The following is a 19,016-nucleotide window of genomic DNA, read 5'->3' as shown; positions in this document are numbered from 1 at the left end:
TAGTTTAGTTATATAATATAGACTTATAGAAAGAGACCTTCTAAAAACCTTAAAATGTATTACCAGCATGTGAAACCTTAGTGAATAAATGAAGACTTGGCACACGACTTCTGAAAGGTTGCTGACCTCTGATCTAAGATACGCAACTTCAGCTGAATTCAGCATACTTAGATCTACTTACTACGGTAAGTTGACAGCTGACACTTTCCCGTCGACTCCGCTTGCGCTTCTTATTCTGGTGGAGTACCGAAGCTGACAGAAGAGCGCTCATTTGATTTATCGTGTCTATCCTAGATGCACTAAATTGACCCCCACTGGTTCAATCACTGCCCGCTATATCGGTGGGCAGTGTAGAAAAGCCCTACGTCTAGTCAAAAAGCTGACATTTACTTGTGTCCTGTGCTGTGCCCCCCTTTTTCCTGGTCTGCTGCTTGTAAGATACATCCTCATCAACTTTATGGTTGAAGACCTTCCTCTTATGCTGGCTAACCCTGTGTCTTCCCAAAGGCCCCACATCCATTACTAAATACATTAATCCTCCCTTCCCCCCCAAATAATGCTAGGCAGTGCCCTCCTCAAAAATGAATTTATGCTTACCCCACAGAGTCTGCTGCTGCAATGGAAGAAGGCCTTATGGACATACAACCCACTACTGAGGTGTCATGAAGCTGAGATTTCAGTCCTCCTGTCCCAGGCCCTATCTTCCAAAAGAAGAGCAGTAGGCTAAGGAGCAGTGATGTCCTGGCAGGCTGAAGATCTCTGAGAAGCTCCCTGCTACGTTGTTGGAGGTCTCTTGTACTGGGGTGGCCTTGCCATGATCAGTCTCCCAAGCAAAAGGTTAGGTGTATTGGCTTCTGCCATCAGCCACCCTAGCAGTGGGGTAGTGGGATCTTTGCAATGCAGAGCCCTCTCTGAGCATCCCCTCTTTCCAAGCATCATACTCAAAAGTACAGTAGCTGCTCAAACTGAAAAGGCAACTGGCAATTCCCCTCTTTCTAGTAGTAACAGTCATCCACCAGTGTTGTATGCAGCATTGTTGTAACCCCTCTGGTCCCAGGATGTTAGAGAGACAAGGCAGGTACCTTTTATTCAACCAGCTTCGGTTGGTCAGAGAGATAAACTTGAGCTTGCACAGAGCTCTCCTTCAGGTTTGGGCTGAAGGAGAACCTGAAGGAGAACTGTGTAAGCTGGAAAGCTTGTCAGTTTCCCCAGCAGCTGTCGGTCTAGTAAAAGATATTGCCTCGCCCACCATGCCTAGTAGCAGCAGCAATAGGTTTGGCACAGTCACTGCAGAAATAGGAAGACATGACTGCAGAGATTTAACTTCAGTTTGTGTTTGAAGAGTTTTTTTCACATGTATAAAAAAGCTAGGGAGTCCTTTTCAAAGAGAGACAACAACATTAGCCCATGTGCTCCAACACTTTCATCCACGTCTGAATTAAAGGATTTGTTTTATCAGCAACTCAACAGTATCATCAGCAAGCTACCACAGGTGAATGACACTATCTACTGGGAGACTTCAGCGCTAGAGAAGGCTCAGATCACGAGATGTGGCTGCTATGTCTTGGTCACCATAGAGGGGGCAAAATTGAACAAAACAGTGCGCAAAGACTACTGGAGCTCTTTAGCCTTTGGGGACTGTTTATTACCAACACCTATTTCCAAGGTGTTCACTCGTGGAATATCTCAACAAGGCCTTCCAGATCTGGACACTAGCACCAATTGGATTTAATTGCCACCCACCGAAAACGCCTGGATGTTCTCCATGCTTGCAGTTTTCATAGTGCAGATTGTGACACAGACAGTGTACTTGAATTCTGTAAATAAAACTTTCATTAAGGAAACTCCATTGTACCAAACAAAGCTGTTGCCAGTGCATTAACATCAATACACACAAGACCGAAGGTCGTGTCTCCAATTTACTTTACTTTTCAAGGAAACTATGTAATTGATTGTATTTCTCTGAATGCTGATGCAGCATGGAACACTGAATTTAAAAAAATCTATATATCTGCAACCTTAGCTTTTGGAAAGGACTGTACTGCAGATAAAGTCTGGTTTGTGCATACTCTGGAGAAATGTTATTAAAGCAAAGTTCGCAGCATATCTCCACCACAGCATGAACCTCTCTCCTGAGACGCGCTAACCTCGGAATAGCCAAGAGCGCATTGCAACAAACAGCAAAGGCAATGTTCTCACTCAGACTGGCTTGGTCTGTGCGAGAAGATACAAATGTTGTTTGAGAATGGAGATCTAAGAAGTATATATGATGGAATCAAGAAAACAAGAAGACTGCCTCATTGGAATCTCTTAGTGCAGATCTCATCATTGACAGGAGCAAGGAGATGGAACTCTGGATAGAACAATATCACAAACTTTATTTACAGGAAACCACTGTTTCTGAAGGAGCGCTATGTGCACAATGTCTTGCTTGCCTGCTGGACAGAAGTGGTACCATGGAACATGAAGAATGCCCACATCATAATGTTGTCTAAAAACAAAGGTAGTTGAAGTAATTGCAACAACTGCAGAGGAAGTTCTCTGCTTAGTGTTACTGGCAAGGCATTCTCATGGGTCATTTGCAAAAGAAGGCAAGTTCTTGCCAAATGCATATCTCCAGAGAGTCAGTGTGGCTTACATGTCAGTAGATCTACTCCAGATGTGGCCTTCACACTAAGGCAACTGCAAGAAAAGCATCAAAAACAAAGAGAACCTCTTTACGTGGCCTTCATATATTTTAAAGGCTTTTGACCTGGTCTGGAGCAATGGCCTTTTTCAGTTGCTATAGAGAATTGGTTGCGCCCCAGTCATCCTCATTCTGGCATGAGGGCTGCAGTCTAGTATGATGGTGATCAGTCTGACTGCTTTAAAATCCAGAGTGGTGTCAAATGGGATGTTTTGGTGTTTTGGAACCAGTGCTGTTCCCTATAGTCTTCTCTCTGCTGCTTTGCTGTGCTTTCTAATTTAGTAGTGAGGTGTACAAAATGAGATGGAAAACTCTACATTGCATGTCTAAGAGAAAACTCAAAGTAAAACACCTGCTATAAGAGAACTTTTTGTGGATGATAGAGTGCTCATCGAACACAGCAAACAGGAGCTTCAGAAACTTTGCAATAGTTTTATGCTAGCTTGTTCTGTATTTGGAATAGCTATTGGTAAGGCTAAGATTTTTGTCTTGGGTATTTTTAATAAAAATCATGGAGAGAACATGGACAATAAACAATAAATCACAGAAGCCAGCAGGTTTAAAACAAAAGAAATAGACAGCAGGTTTAAAACAAATAAAAGGAAGTTCTTCATGCAGCACACAGTCAACTTGTGGAACTCCTTACCTGACGAGGTTGTGAAGGCTAGGACTATAACAGCGTTTAAAAGAGAACTGGATAAAGTCATGGTGGTTAAGTTCATAAATGGCTATTGGCCAGGATGGGTAAGAAATGGTGCCTCTAGCCTCTGTTTGTCAGAGGATGGAGATGGATGGCAGGAGAGTGATCATTTGATCATTGCCTGTTAGGTTCACTCCCTCTGGGGCACCTGGCATTGGCCACTATCGGTAGACAGATACAGGGCTAGATGGACCTTTGGTCTGACCCGGTACGGCCGTTCTTATGTTGTTAAGCCTGAGCCCCAGTGGGGGTAGTGGGGCTGAAGTCACAGAGGTCACGTAAAATCACAGAATCTGACCTCCGGGACTGACTCATAGCCTTTAGCCATTAGTTTTAAGAAGAGTGATTCTGGTACAAGATGTGTTGACTGCATCAGAAGTTTCAATTGCTAACATCATGCTAGAAGTTGTATACAAGTTCTCCTATTTAGGATTAAGTGTTTTGGTTAACTTATCTCTAGATGGAGAGTTTAATTCTTGCATTGGAAAGGCAACTATCACCATTTGGCCAACTGACCAAGAATTGTGGGATAACCAAAAAAACCAAAAAAAACTAACACCAAACACCAAAAAATAGGGGTTTACCAGATGTGCGTTTTGAGCACGCTGCTGTATGATTGCAAGACCTTTTCCTAGAGCAGTCATGAGAGAAGGCTAAACATCTCCTACATCTACTGTCTTCACCATGTTCTAACTGTGAAGTGGGAAACTCAAGTTCCTGAAATCAAAATAGTTAGGGGAAAAAAACCTGTCAAGTCATTAGCTGTTTAGATTACTCTTAACTCCATTAGCATAGTCATCTGCACTGGGTGGAATATGGACGCATTCCAAAGGATCTCCTATATGGAGAACTTGCAGGTGCTCTAATGTCACTGGGCTGACCTAGGTTCAGGTTCAAGGATGTTTGCCAGAGGGACTTGAAAACATTCAACAGTGACATCTCAAGCTGGGAAGATGCAGCTATCAACAGGCCACACTGGGAGGCTGTGCTATGTCAGGGAGTCAGAGGCTGAAAAGAGTTGGTTGAGAGAGGAAAACAGAGTGAAGAAGAAAGTGAAGCAGGCCTCAAGCATTAGTAGTGCGCTGGCTTCATCTTCTGGCCCTGCACCTGCCCTGTTTGTGGCAAGGACCGTTGCTAAATAATTTGACTTTTTAGCCACTTGCAATTCTGCAATGTGACACATGGTCACTGAACTGCTTTGGCACCTATACCATCGTCTTTCAAGAGGGAGAATTGCAACACAGAGTTTATAGATGTTGATAGCACTCAGTTGGGAAAGATTACGAGTTGCTTTCAGTGAGTAGGTTTTTCTTTTTTCTTTTAAGCCTTTGTCATTGCATATCAAGATAGAGCATAGAATGAAAGTATCCAGAGAAGGGCAACAAAAACTGGGTTTACATACAATGGATGTTTAAAAAGGCTAGAGTTACTAGATTAGAGAGAAGAGCCGAAAGAGAAACTTAAGGTTTGAGTGTTCTGGTCTTGCAGTAGGGAGACTGTAGTTAAGGTTGTGTCAGACTTATGTTTTACAGGGTCTATAACTCAATGTTTCACCTTAATGAATGTGTGTGTGAAGTGATCACTATTGTATATTTGCATGTTACATTTTTAGAAAACTTGGGAAAACAGGAGCACTAGAAAAGCCTTTTTTTCTACGCAGTGAACATTTGGTGTTCCCTGGTCTCAGGAGGAACGGGAATGAAAGTAGAGACTGAGTTTTGTTAAGTTCCTGCTGTGCTCCTCTGGGTTTGTATTAGTGTATGTTACATTGTTTGCTTTCCTCAGAAACGGTTACCTGAATATAAGATGCAAAATTCCAGCTCCTTGTGATATATATTGTTTAGATGTTGCGTTCAATTTAAGAGATATTGCTTTCTGAATATATATCTTTATTAAAAAGTGGGAAATCATAGATTTGAGTCACTAATCAGTTTTCTTTCACACAATTTAAAAATATCCTTTTGAAATTACAGTAAAACTACAGTTGTATTAAAAACAGGTGTTTGAATACAGTTTATTTTCAATATATGGGTTGGCATGGCACTGATTGGTGAAATGTGGAGCTTCACAAATAAAGATAACAATGATAAGTTGAAGACAACAGATGTGTAGGTGCTTTATTATTTAAATAGCAATATAAAATGTTTTGTATCAAAAACTAAGGAAATTTGGATAAAAAGCTGTTTAGCCATTGGAACGAGTTACTTAAGGATGCAGTGAATTCTACATCATTTCAGTCTTTAAATTAAACCAGATGTCTTGCTAAAAGATACACTCTAGATCAAACAAAATTATGAACTTGGTGCAGAAATACTGGGTGCAGTTCTGTGGCCTGAATTATGCAGAAGGTAAGGCTAGATCATAATGATCTCTTTTAGCCTTATCTTTTTTTTAGCTCAGAAACTGAAGTTGGCACAGAAGTAGCAGTGTAACTCACTGTGATCTAAAATCTACTATGGGTACCTGGAGACTTCCAGGTGGAGTTCCAGGAGTTGGGTATGAACTAAAAAGCACTAGATGACTTGGTAACTGCTTAATTGAGAGACAGCAAGTGTCTCAATCATACTACCATGACTGTGATCAATAGACTCTTGAGAGAGAGCTGCTGGCAGAGCCTTCTATGTGTTAGCTCCTTTGACTTTGAAGAGGTTGTCTGAGACCATTGGATAGGAGAGAAGGAGTCTGCTATGGAACACATTTAGGTTATGAACAGAGTACTGGGAATCAGCCTAGCAAGATTGTTAGGGGGCTTATTCCTTCACCCTCCTACTTCCTTGGTCCTTCTCGCATGAACAGAGAGCAACAATACCCGAAGTCCAAAGGCGCAAACAATTCAATGTTTATTGGGGTGAACTTCCAGCAAGCATGATTCCAGTTTCCTTCCTTAGTGTCCTTCTTCCCAGCTCTGACACCACAGAGCCTTGCCTGTGTCCCTGTTCCCATCCTCTGTTCCCATTCCCCCTTTAGCAAAACATGATCCCAATTCCCCCCCCCCCTTCTGATTGACTGCAGACTATATAGTAAAACCTACGTTTTGCTTAGATATTTCTTAACCAATCATTTTACTGAAATTTAACTAACCAATCCTAACATACTGTAACATGGTTATTTAACCAGTTATATTTCATCACCTTCATTGGTTTACACCCAACAAAATTAATTATACAGCAGACAGAAACAATCACAGAACCAGACAGAGATCATGCAAATAAACATACAAAACAATACAGAAGTGAATATTTTACAACTACATCTATACAGACATAAGGGTTTTTCAGCTGTGTCTATTGATAAGTGAGTTCTTGCCAGACAGGATGCGATCAAACTAAGTTTCCTTTTACATCTTCTAGGCTCTTCCCTTTCTCTGGAGGTGATAGGAATATCAGGACAGAATTGTATTCCTAATAGGCCAATAGCACCTTATTTCAATGTGACTAGTTTGGAATGTGAGGATGTGACCATACACTTCCCAGTTTATGGCTGCCTAACTACATCTTAGCTGAAGGCCTTAGCCTGTCACAGTAAGAAAAGGCCATTCCACAGACAATGATCTTTGATTCTTTCTTTTATACTTCTATAACTAGCTAAGTGATAAGAATACACCTAAATTCTTAAAGTATAGGCCTTTGCAGACAGGCCTGAATATCTATATACTAACAGATAACTTGCATAGTTTTGGTCTAGCAGTTCATCCAGGAGGTTGCTGCATAACCTTAAAACCCTGTTGTGATGCTGCCTTTTAATCAAATTTAAGTTGCAATTTGGGAACACCAGCTAATCAAAGTTTTTACAGGTCTGACATTGATTTCCATTACAGCTTTTTGAATTCAGCACTTGAAGATAGTCATATTATTTTTATTAAATAGTATTAAGGGTACTTGTGCTTAATATTGTGCCTTCTTGTACCCGGATTCTTGTGGAAGTTACAACCTTAATTTAATAATACGTTTTGTGATTCTGTACAGATTTCAATAATTGTTATGCCTGGAAATATAAAGTTGAGGGAACTACTAAAAAGGGCATGCATAATTAGAAGAAAACTTCATCTAAAAACAATTTCCAGGCTAGCTTTTTGAGCTGGGGTAAAATGTTCTATTTCTGAAGTGTTACCTGCACACATTAGGGCACCCAACCTTCTCCCAGTCCATAGGGCTCCAGGCGTAACCCAGTTAATTTAGGTGCCCCCATCTTTTTTCCCAATTTGTAGGGCTTCAGGTGAAAAGCTCCTGCCCTTACTCAATTCTTAGGGCCCAGGGTTCAACTACCTTGGTCAGTTTAAGTACCCAGACCCTTTCCCAATACATAGGGCTCCAGGTGTGTACTGCTTCTTCAGGTGTGCAGGACCTTTTACATAACCTCTATTTATTAACAGTCATGAAAACAGACTGCACACGCTACACATACAGTGCTCACCACTCCCAATAAGACAGATGAACTTTTCTTGATGGGCAGTTAGGATCAGGTCCATCTGGGGGACTCCAGTTTCTGCACAGTATCATTGGCAGAATGATGAAGTCTGGCAGCTCTGATCTTTGGGGCTGTATCCTAGAGTTGGTTCCCAAAAAACTTCCTTTTGGACATCAGTTTATATAGTGACATTTGAGTCCTTTTTAGCTATACCTTAACCAATCATTATACTAAAATTTTACTAACCAATCCTAACATAGTGTAACACAATTCTCTAACCAAACCTACCCCACCACCTTAATTAATTTATGCCTAGCAAAATTAATTATGTAACAGACAAACAATTAAAGAACCAGGCAGAGACCGTACAGATAAACAATAGGGAAGTGAGGACCCTAATGACAAAACAATAAAGAAATGAGGATTTCACAACCATTGATATGATTTCTTTGACAGACAGGATGCTATCAAACTAATTTTTCTTTAAACCATCTTAAGATCTGTTTCTTTAGCTACGTCTACACTACAGGATAAATTCAAATTAGCTTAAACCGATTTTATAAAACAGATATTATAAAGTCGATTGTGCGCGTCCACACTAGGCACATTAATTTGGTGGTGTGTGTTCATGGTCCGAGGCTAGTGTCGATTTCTGGAGCGGTGCACGGTGGGTAGCTACTGTAAAATAATGAGGCCAATAACGTCGATTTGCGTCCACACTAACCCTAATACGATATAGTAATATCGATTTTAGCATTACTCTCGTTTTGTAGGAGTACAGAAATCAATTTAAAGAGCCCTTTAAATCGATATAAAGAGCGTGTAGTATGGACGGGTGCAGCGTTAAATCGATTTAACGCTGTTAAAATCGGTTTAACGGCGTAGCGTAGACCAGGCCTTTATCTGGTGATAGTGGGTGCTATTAGGACGGGTTCTCCTTCTTCACAGCCTGATAATACATTGTTTTAATGTAATTTAGGTAGAATGTGAGGATGAGACTTCCTGCTTCTCAGCTAATGGCTGCTGCTTGGCTGCTCTTTTAATCTGGCTGCAGACAAAGGCCTTAGACTCTAGGCTTTACAATATTGCTGCAGACAAAGGCCTTATCCTTACAGAAGTAATATAGGCTGAGAAGCCTTTGTCTGGCATTCTTTTTGAAGACAAAACTGAAGTAATGTATGTGGTTGGCAAGAAGGGAAATATCTGTGGCTTAGTCATTTTGATAGCATTCTGCTTCTTAATTCCAGTCCAACACATTGTTCTTAAACATGTGTGACAGAAAACTGATTAGCAACTCATTTAAATAATTATTTTTAAAAAATCTTTCTTTAAAATATTTTGGACTTGTGTTCAGTCATGTCTTGATTTTTGAAGTAGAGAAATCTTAATTCTGCTTTAAGAAACGTTTCTAATAAATGTTAATCTTAAATTGATTAATACATATTTTTTAATTTTTTCTTTTTGTCCTGTAGTTCTTCTAGCATTGATTGATCGAATGGGAGATGCCAAAGACCAAGTACGAGAGCAAGCCCAGACTCTTATATTGAAGTTAATGGACCAGGTTTCACCACCAATGGTATGACCACTTCTGGAAATTCAGAGTTAGGCTCTAATCTTACAAACATTTACATGTGATCTTAACTTGAAACACACGTCATTCTAGTGAAGTCAGTTGTTAAGTGTGTGTGCAAGTTTTAGTTGGATCATTGTTTTAATATGTAATCTATATTGGACTGTTTTGCTTTAGCTGAAGATATAACTGACACTAAGCATACTGTTTTTACATTATATATGTATTATATGTAAATCAAAAGCGGATCTTTTCATGTCAAGATGGCAGAAGTATTTAAATTAAACATGGTTGAAACTTCCAGATGGGCTTGAATTTTTATTAATACAATGGAAATAAGCTTGACCCTCAACTTTCCCAAAATCAAATTAATTAAAAACCTAGGGTGAATAATACATCCACATCCACATAAGGATAGTCTTGTGGTTGACACTGGATCACAGCTCAGAAAATCTGGGTTACTGGATCTGTCGCATAATTCCTGCCTGAACTTGGGCAAAGCAGTTAATCTCCCTGAGCTTCAGTTCCCCCCATATAAAATGAGTTAAAAATACTTTCCATCTTTTGTCTGTCTTGTTTACTTAAGCTATGTCTACAATGCGCACCTTACAGTGGCACGGCTATGTCGCTACAGCCATGTCATTGTAAGGTACACAATGTAGCCGCTCTTTGTTGGCAGGAGCGCGTGCGCGCTCTCTCTCTCTCTGTCGACAAAATAAAACCACCCCCAACAAGGGAGAGCATCACCCACTGACACAGCACTGTCTACACACATGCTTTTCATCAGTCAAACTTTTGTTGGTCGGGATGTGTGTAGTTTTTTTCACACCCCGAGCGACAAAAGGGCTACAGACGAAAGTGTAGTGTAGACATAGCCTTAGACTGTCTCTTATGTGTTTGTGCAGTGCCTAGCACAACGGGACTCTGTTTATGGTTGGGTCTTCTAGGTGGTTCTGTAAGACTCCTATTAATGTAAGTCTGAAAAATGGAAGATTGCCTAATTGGATCTGTTGCTTAAGCAGTATAATTGAGGCATCTTGGAACAGGGAGGGATAGCTCAGTGGTTTGAACATTGGCCTGCTAAACCCAGGGTTGTGAGTTCAATCCTTGAGGGAGGCATTTAGGGAACTGGAGTACAAATCTGTCTGGAGATTGGTCTTGCTTTGAGCAGGGGGTTGGACTAGATGACCTCCTGAGGTCCCTTCCAACCCTGATAGTTTGATTCTGTGATGAATAGTAATGCTATTGTTACTCAACTATTACTAATTCCCTGGCAAGGAAGCCCTCTTTCTAAGTTTAGATATGGAAATTAATAGGGAGACTGTTAGGCCCCATCTACACGACGCGTGAAATTCGATTTTAGATACGCAATTTCAGCTACGGGAATAGCGTAGCTGAAATCGAATATCTAAAATCGAGTTACTCACCCGTCTTCACTGCGCTGAATCGATGTGCGCGGCTCGCAAAGTCGAATCCGGAACTCCGTTTGTTTTGGTGGAGTTCCGGAATCGATGTAAGCGTGCTCTGGGTTCGATATATCCCCGTCTAGACGAGACGCGATATATCGAACCCAGAGCTTTCGATTTTAACGCGCCGAAATGGCGCGTCGTATAGACGTGGCCTTAGTTTTGTAAACCAGAGCAAGGTACTTTAAACCGCTAAAACCTGTACATGTTTGTTCAGAGATGTGGGGATGAATGTGCAGGGAGCTTGAATCTATAAACCTCATCCACAGCTAGAGAGAACTTTTGAAAAATTGTTTGTGTGACAAAAAGTATTCTAATGTGATTTAAGCAACCCTAAAAATACAGTTCTCTCTCCTGAACTCCTTCCGTCCCCTGTCCTCAACCAAAAAGGATTTAGTCACATGGGTTTCTTACTGAGCATTTCATCGCTTCTGTAATAGCCTGTTCCTAGGGAACAGTTGAATTGCTTGCTGGTAAACTCCCTTTTCTTACACTAAGATGTTGAGGATGCTTGTTTCTGAAAAGTAAATAAAATACAAAAAACCCAAAGGCAATAAAATAGAGAACAAAACATGAGAAAGATATAGTAGCATAATTATAAAAATACAGCAAGTAAGTGTATGGGTGTGGCAAGCCAAATATGAGAAGCAGATGCTAACTATTGCTAGAGCAGATTTCTCAGAGACCCATGTGATTGTCTCTTTTTGAAGGGATGGGTGATAGTGGGGAGGGGGGAGGGGGTCGTTTAAGTAATCCTAAATTTCTGTTTGAAGATGTTTGTTTTACTACCTACAATCTCTTGCAGTTACTTCTCTGCCTATTTCTTGTCTCTTTGTCTGGCAAGATGAGTTCCTTATTTTCTCTTTTTTACCTCACAAGATGGGCTAATTGGAGATGCATGTTTTCTTTCTTGCCAGCCTATGCTTTATTGTTCATCTGTGCTGTTTTTGCAAGCAGTACTGCTTGTCTTCTCTAGTTTGTTCTCTTTTACAATTTATACACTGTAAAATGTAAGATTTTTCAAGCAAAAATTGATTAAAATTTTTGATTACTATAATCTTTTTAAAGCTATTCTAAAATGCGCTACATAATTATGAACAAGGATGTTATCTAGTGTTTAGTACTTCTTACTCTACCTCTTTTTGATTAGCATTGTTGCTTTCGGTCTTTTTCAGTAAGACAATACAATTTTAATAGTTTACATAGGTGTGCTACAGTGTACTGTTTGGTGTAACTATGCTACATCACAACTGCGGTATTTGGAGAGGCTAAATTATAGAATGCTGCATACACTGAAAAATATGCTATTCCTCAGGCAGTGTGCAGCTGTTGCTAGGTTACATTATTCTCAGATGCCTGCTCAATGATGGCAGCATTGCAGCTGAAGGGGCTTGCAGTTTGAGTCCATGTACTTGCTTTTAAATATCACTGGAATTCCAGAGTTTCGTAAGCTCCAAGTTGCAGCATTAACTGTGTGACACAGAGCTCCAGAAGTACTGGGAAACAGAGAATTAAAAAAGATAAAACGAGAAGGGAATGAATAAAAACAGACAAAAGACACTGAAAAATGACATGCAGGAAAGCAAATGAGGGATTGTTTAGTGTAGGAAATTCATAGTAAAAGAAATGGCATGAGATCAACACAGAAGCATACTGAGAAGCAGAAGCAGAAGCCAATGGAATTGGAGCGCAAATAGAACCAGGATAAATGAATGGGGAAAAAATTAAAATATAAAATGAAGGAATGCAGGAGTAAAAGAATGAGGGCTTGGCTACACTGGAGAGTTACAGTGCTGATGGTGGCTTTACAGGGCTGTAACTTACTTCCCGTCCACACTGGCAAGGCACATACAGTGCTGTATCTCCCTGGCTACAGCGCTGGCTGTACTCCACCTCGGCCTGGAGAATAACGACTATAGCGCTGCTCTTGCAGTGCTGGGGTGCCAGTGTAAACAGTGATTAATCTTACTACGCTGTAACTGACCTCCGGAACATTCCCATAATGCTTTTTAAGTAAAGATAACGCTCTCTGTTTTGTTGTGATGCCGCTCTTTGTTTTGTTGTGAACTCAGGGCTCCCGGACCTGCTTATCTAAAAAACAAACACAGCTACTGTTTGCTCCAGCAGAAGCAGGCAGGGGGATTCCTTTGGAATGTCCACAGCTAGTGTTTGCTTGAGGAGAGAAGCAGCCTGGAGGGGGGAAAGGGGAGTCCATTTTGGAGCAGCTGCTTATCTGGTCTGAAGGCTATTTGCATTTAGTGAATGAGAGAGGGGTGGGGGAAGGGGTCGAAACTTTTAAAATGATTGAAGGTTGGTGCTGTGTATCTTCAAGTCCTTAGAACTTGCAAGGCAGGGAGCTGACACAGTGTCAGCTCCAAAAATCCACTCTCTGTCTCCCCCACGCTCCCTGTCACACTCCACCCCACCCCCCTCTTTTGAAAAGCACGTTGCAGCCACTTGTAGGCTGGGATAGCTGCCCATAATGCACCACTCCCAACACTGCTGCAAATGTGGCCATGCTGCAGCGGTGGTAGCTGTCAGTGTGGCCACACTGCAGCGCTTTCCCTACACAGCTGTACGAAGACAGCTGTAACTCCGAGCGCTGTACAGCTGCCAGTGTAGCCAAACCCTGAGTACTGGAAGAGACTAAAAACTGGGAATGGGAGGAGATTTTGATAGGGAAATAAGTAAACTATTGGACGAAACGAATAAAGAAAAATCTTTGCTCAATTATAATAGTAAATTTTAGAGTTTTGCTTTGGTTTTGCAGTTGAATTACAAAAGGAAAAATGTTTCAAAATATATAGAATTAGGAGAATGAAATATTGGGACTGTATAAAGATAAACTGTTTTAGAAATGTTCCTGGTGTGAGATATTTTCTGTTGCTTAATATAAATAATCCAATGATGGGGAGAGTTGGGCAGAGTTGGTTAGAGTTCCATGCTGTAAAGCCTGTTTTAACCCCCCCCCCCCCCATTTTTGTTCAAAACGTTCCTCCATTTTACAAAACAAAACTTGAACAGAAACTATTGATATGATAAGAATATTCTGAAGTTTTGATTTCATTATAGAAGGTGAACAGAATTGCATTGTGCTAGGAGTAATTCAAAGCAATTTCTTTTGTTTTAATAGTGTATTTGGGACCGTCTTGCCGTTGGTTTTAAACACAAGAACTACCGATCCCGAGAAGGAGTGTGTTTGTGTCTCGTTGCAACCTTAAATATGTGAGCATCTTGTTTTTATGGAGACATAAAATATTAAAATTAGTACTCTATCCTGCTTATTTCTGAATGACTTTTTTCCATCTGAATTTCATATTTTAAGATGCTTGATGCATTTAAAAAATGCTCTTACTAAATTGACTGGTCCAGGCTTTCTGGAGTTAGCTGAAAGAATGTTCTTTTGGCGCACGAGTGTGTGTACACACACACATACACTTTCATGTGTGTAACCAGTGTGCCAAGAGTTGGGGATCCATGAAAATGTTTACTTTAGCGATGCTAAGCTACAAAATAAAACTTCTGTTTTGGTGTGGAAAAAGTGTTTTTCTCCTGACTGATTTTATTTTATTTTTAGTTATGGTGCACAACCATTAATCCTCAGCAAGTTGGTACCACACTTATGTATCTTGTCTGGAGACTCCAATAGTCAGGTAAGGGTTTTATTGCTATATATTACTTGTACAGTGTACATTTTGATATTTAAAAAATTGTGAATTGATGTTATGTCCTTAAAGAAAAACCTTCATAAATCTTTTTTATGCTGTCTTTTAATTCCACCTATTTAAGCCTTACCTGTTGGCTTTTTCTCCCTGAGCCTTACGTGTTGCCAGATGGACACAGTGTTGTGGGGAAACAGTTATGGTGTGTCTGCCTGAGTGGGGCCTGTTTGCTCTCTCATCTCATTTGTTTCCTGTCTCCAGCAGCTTAAATCAAATCACTGTCTGATAGTCATTTTCTTTGGAACATATTCAGAGAAAAGCAACAAAAATAGTTGAATGACAGGAAGGATTAACCTCAGACAGAAGATTGAAATGAAATTTGTATAGCTTGTCCAATTGACTAAGGAAGCATAGCAAGTACAAAATGAACACATCTTGCAGGATGCAGACAGGTGAGGCAAGATATTTAGGGAAGTACAAGGACTATAGGTAAGGCTAAGATTTTGTCTTGGTTATTTTTAGTAAAAGTCATGGATATGTCACGGGTAATAAACAAAAATTCACAGAAGGTGAGACCTGTCTGTGACTTTTGCTGCTGAGGCTCCATGTTTTCCCCAGCTGGAAGTTGCAGGAAGGCCCCCCTCCAACCACAGCGGCTGGGAACTGCAGGGTGACCATATTTCCCAAAGAGAAAACAGGACACCCCCAGCCGCTCTCCTGAGGCGTCCTCCTCCCTGTGTGAGGCTGTAGCTCATTGTTGGAACCTTGAGAAAGGGCCCCCTCAGGAGTATGTCACCTGCCGCTGGAACCTTGTAGGGGGCCCCTGTTGCCTGTCATTGCCGTCACCTGTCACTGGAACCTTGCCAGGGCCCAGCTGGCTGCCAGCTCCAGAATCCTTCAGCCCCTGGGGCTGAAGCAGAGATTGTTGCTGAGATCTCTGAAGTCAGATTCCACAACCTCCATGACATAAACATAGCCTTAACTATACCTAGTAATTAGATGAAATTAAGCAAAGAGATTGCTAAAATGAAAATGAGGAGAAAATTTGAGTGATGACATCTGCACTGTCGAATAGCCTTCAGAAGGAAGTGATTGGAGCCCCACTTGTGGTTTGTTTAAAATTGGACTTGGCAGAGCACTAGAAAATACAGTAAGGGAGGAAAAAAGGTTTTGTTGGGATATGGACTAGATAACAGGTCTTCCATCTAATTTATATGCTTCTGCTTTCAATTAGGCTAGATCCCTGTCTCCTTAATAGCATAGGGAATTGTTTTCAAGTCTGAAAGAAGCTCTGACGTTTTGTGGCTCACTTTTTTCTTTTCGTTCTTTCGTTGTTTTTTTTTTTGTTTTTTTTTTTAAAACAAGTCATGGTATGGGACATATCTTAATAAAGTGAATATGTTGTGGACCACCTGCTTTTCTGTTCACAGATCAATAGCTTTCCTGAACCAAGTACATTAATACTTTACATGGAATAGTAATATTAAGGAATTACTTAATATTAAGGATTTAGCTGTCTTTAATATGATAGGTATGATGTAGTTTTTGGAGATACTGTCTTTCTTCTTTCTTTTCCCCCACTCCTTCTCTGCATATATTTCTCTACTGACTGGTCCCGTTATTCTTTCCCTACCTGTGATTCTTTGTAGTAGTGCTCTTGCTTGTTTCTGTCTGCTTTTTCAGGCAGTTGGGTTCTTTTTACAGTGAAAAGCACAACTGGATTAGAAGCAGCTGGAACCAGAGGAACCAGCACTATTTGATCAGAATATATGGAATAATGTTTGGGATTGTTGATCTAGTGTAGTAGGACTCTGAAAAAATTAACAACCTACCCCCACCCCTGGTTTGATCTGTGTCATCCCCTCCGTGTTTCAGTTTGTAGTGTCACTGAGATGGCCACCTCCCCAGTGCCCCCTCTTGGCTAGAGGTCATTCGGCAGGTGGACCTGCCTCAGTCTCCTGCTTTCCCTTCTCCCTTTCAAGGGGTTCTTGGCTTTTGAGAGTGCAGTGAAACAATCCTGCTTAGGGTATGGTTTATTAACTTAGAGTTCAAAACTGAACACAAAAGCCTTCCCCCAGCTTTAAGCTGGCCACAGCCTCAAACTCCCAGGGTTCTCAGGGTCCTTCCTTCCTTAGCAGGCTACTTCCAGCCACAACAACCCCCCAAATAACTGAAGCAACTTCCCTGGTCTCAAGAGCTTCTCTCAGGAACCTTTCTCACTCTTTTTGTAGTCTGTCTACAGCTTTCTAAGCATTCCCCCTTCTCTGCTGTTTCCTGCTGCTCTTTACAGGAGAATCAGCGTCTTCATTCTCAGTTGGTTCTACTAATTAACCCCAGACTGCATCCCAGGTGTGGTAGGCTAATTGAATGGGGAATGGGTAGAAATGTCCTTGAAATAACTTTTTGTTACCCACCTCTTCCATCCTCATGCTTCCAACTATTTGTGAGGTAAACCTGCATGTTGGGTTGTCATAGGGGGCACTGGAAGATTGGTTATTCATTGTGTTACGTCAAATATAATCTTCTATAATTTAAAAAAAAATCTTAATTAAATATGCATTCACAGGTGAGAGATGCTGCATTATTGGCAATTGTGGAGATTTATAGACATGTAGGAGAGAAAGTAAGAGCTGACCTTAATAAGAGGGGAATTCCCTCTGCAAGGTAAGTCATTATTTAATTTTACCACTTAATTATTTTGATCAGTGCCTAGAATGCATTAAAATCCTGCTACTGTTAAATATGCAGTGCCATTTTTTATACCATCTGTCAATTCCTTTTGTTTACATTATAACTTCATTGCTGTTTCTAATTCTGCTTGTTATGTAACAAATCATATGTAATCAGAATTGAAAACTCCTTACTTCATCTTTTCTGCTGGAAGATGCATGGGCTATATGATGCAAACAACTTTACCTCCAAGAATCAAATCAGATTTTTTTTTAAAGTAGACCTGGGCAAATAACGGGGGGAAAAAATCCTTTATTATAATAATAATAATAATAATAAAAAAGTAATGAACTTTGAACAAATTATTCAAATATATTGTGTCCAACTGTAGATTTGTGTGAATAGGTAGGGGTGTTTGTGTGTGTGAGAGAGAGAGAGAGAGAGAAATTATTTATTGGAAAATATTTGGAAATCATCCAGTAGCCTATTCTGCAAATGTTATTTAACTTGCTCTAATTCTAATACTTTTAGTAGAAGGATTTCTTTGTTAGAGATCAAGAGTACAAAAGCTGGAGAGATTTGAAAGAGTTGCTTAATTCATATTCCCAAACGATTCAAGAGTTGATATTAAACTATCCAAAGTCTCAGCTTGTCCACACCAGATAATTGGAGTAGGTAGGAGCAAGACATGGCTCAACTAAACCCTTTCCTGTGTCAAGACAGGATTCAAGGCATCCCCATTCTGATAGAAAGCATAAGTTAATAGATGACAGTTAAGACCATGCTGCAAATGGTGGATCTGATTACTGCAACTATATTCCTAGTACACATCTCCTCCACATCTTCATGTGAGGCAACCTCAGTGGACCTTAAGGTCCAAGTGAAAGCAAACATCAAAGGGACTTACATTTTATCTGGATAATAAATTTATCTTTTGGTCTCTCTATCCTGATGACAGTCCAGGGACAAACTGCAGTTAGGCATGTATTTCTAAATTCCTGCCATGTAAATCGTAGTGACGATGGTTCTGTCCATTCTGAAATGCGTAAACCACACACAAATATTCTACTCTCAAGGAACTTGGGTTCTCCAGGAGCAGCATCTGCCTGTAAATGTACCTGAGATGGGTGGATGCATGTAGGATCAACAGCTTCCTGTTTTCTCAAAAGGTTTTCCTGGTTCAAACAGGCAGTCGGACCATCACGTTTTGCAAAATCAAGCAGAGATGTACTGGTGCATGTTTATGAAGCCCTTGAGGGGAGGGAAGTTGGTTCTGTCCCACAAACATTTTACAGCCATTCTGTACCTGTCATGCAAGGAGAATACAGTAGTAGACTGAGTTTATCCTGGGAATAAGCTCTTGCAAGTGGTCTCTGGATCAAGTCTGGATAGACTCATAGACTTTAAGGTCAGAAGGCACCATTATGATCATCTAGTCTGACCTCCTGCACAATGCAGGCCACAGAATCTCACCCATCCACTTCTATAACAAACCCCTAACCTATGTCTGAGTTACTGAATTCCTCAAATTGTGGTTTGAAGACCTCAAGCTGCAGAGAATCCTCCAGCAAGTGATCCGTGCCCCATGCTGCAGAGGAAGGTGAAAAACCTCCAGGACCTCTGTCAATCTGCCCTGGAGGAAAGTTCCTGCCTGACCCCAAATATGGGGATCACCTAAACCCTGAGCATATGAGCAAGACTCACCAGCCAGCATCCAGGAAAGAATTCTCTGTAGAAACTCAAATCCCATCCCATCACAGACCACTAGGTATGCTTACCTGTTGATAATCAAAGATCAATTGCCAAATTAATTGCCAACATTAGGCTATCCCATCATACCATCCTCTCCATAAAC

At 40.6% G+C, this 19,016-nt stretch overlaps 1 protein-coding gene across 33 annotated transcripts in view; it reads left to right on the top strand.

Moving 5' to 3' along the window:
- CLASP2 (cytoplasmic linker associated protein 2) overlaps window positions 1-19,016 on the top strand; it is a 282,910-nt gene that overhangs the window by 21,438 nt on the left and 242,456 nt on the right. For all 33 annotated transcript variants that reach the window (XM_075062549.1, XM_075062551.1, XM_075062547.1 and 30 more), the window contains exons 3-6: window positions 9,266-9,369; window positions 13,963-14,054; window positions 14,407-14,482; window positions 17,058-17,155. In XM_075062549.1, coding sequence (XP_074918650.1) covers window positions 9,266-9,369; window positions 13,963-14,054; window positions 14,407-14,482; window positions 17,058-17,155 — 370 coding nt within the window. The remainder of the gene's footprint in view (window positions 1-9,265; window positions 9,370-13,962; window positions 14,055-14,406; window positions 14,483-17,057; window positions 17,156-19,016) is intronic.

Source organism: Chelonoidis abingdonii, chromosome 2 (assembly GCF_003597395.2).
Source record: "Chelonoidis abingdonii isolate Lonesome George chromosome 2, CheloAbing_2.0, whole genome shotgun sequence".
NCBI lineage: Eukaryota > Metazoa > Chordata > Testudines > Testudinidae > Chelonoidis > Chelonoidis abingdonii.
This window is presented reverse-complemented; position numbering and strand designations above follow the sequence as displayed.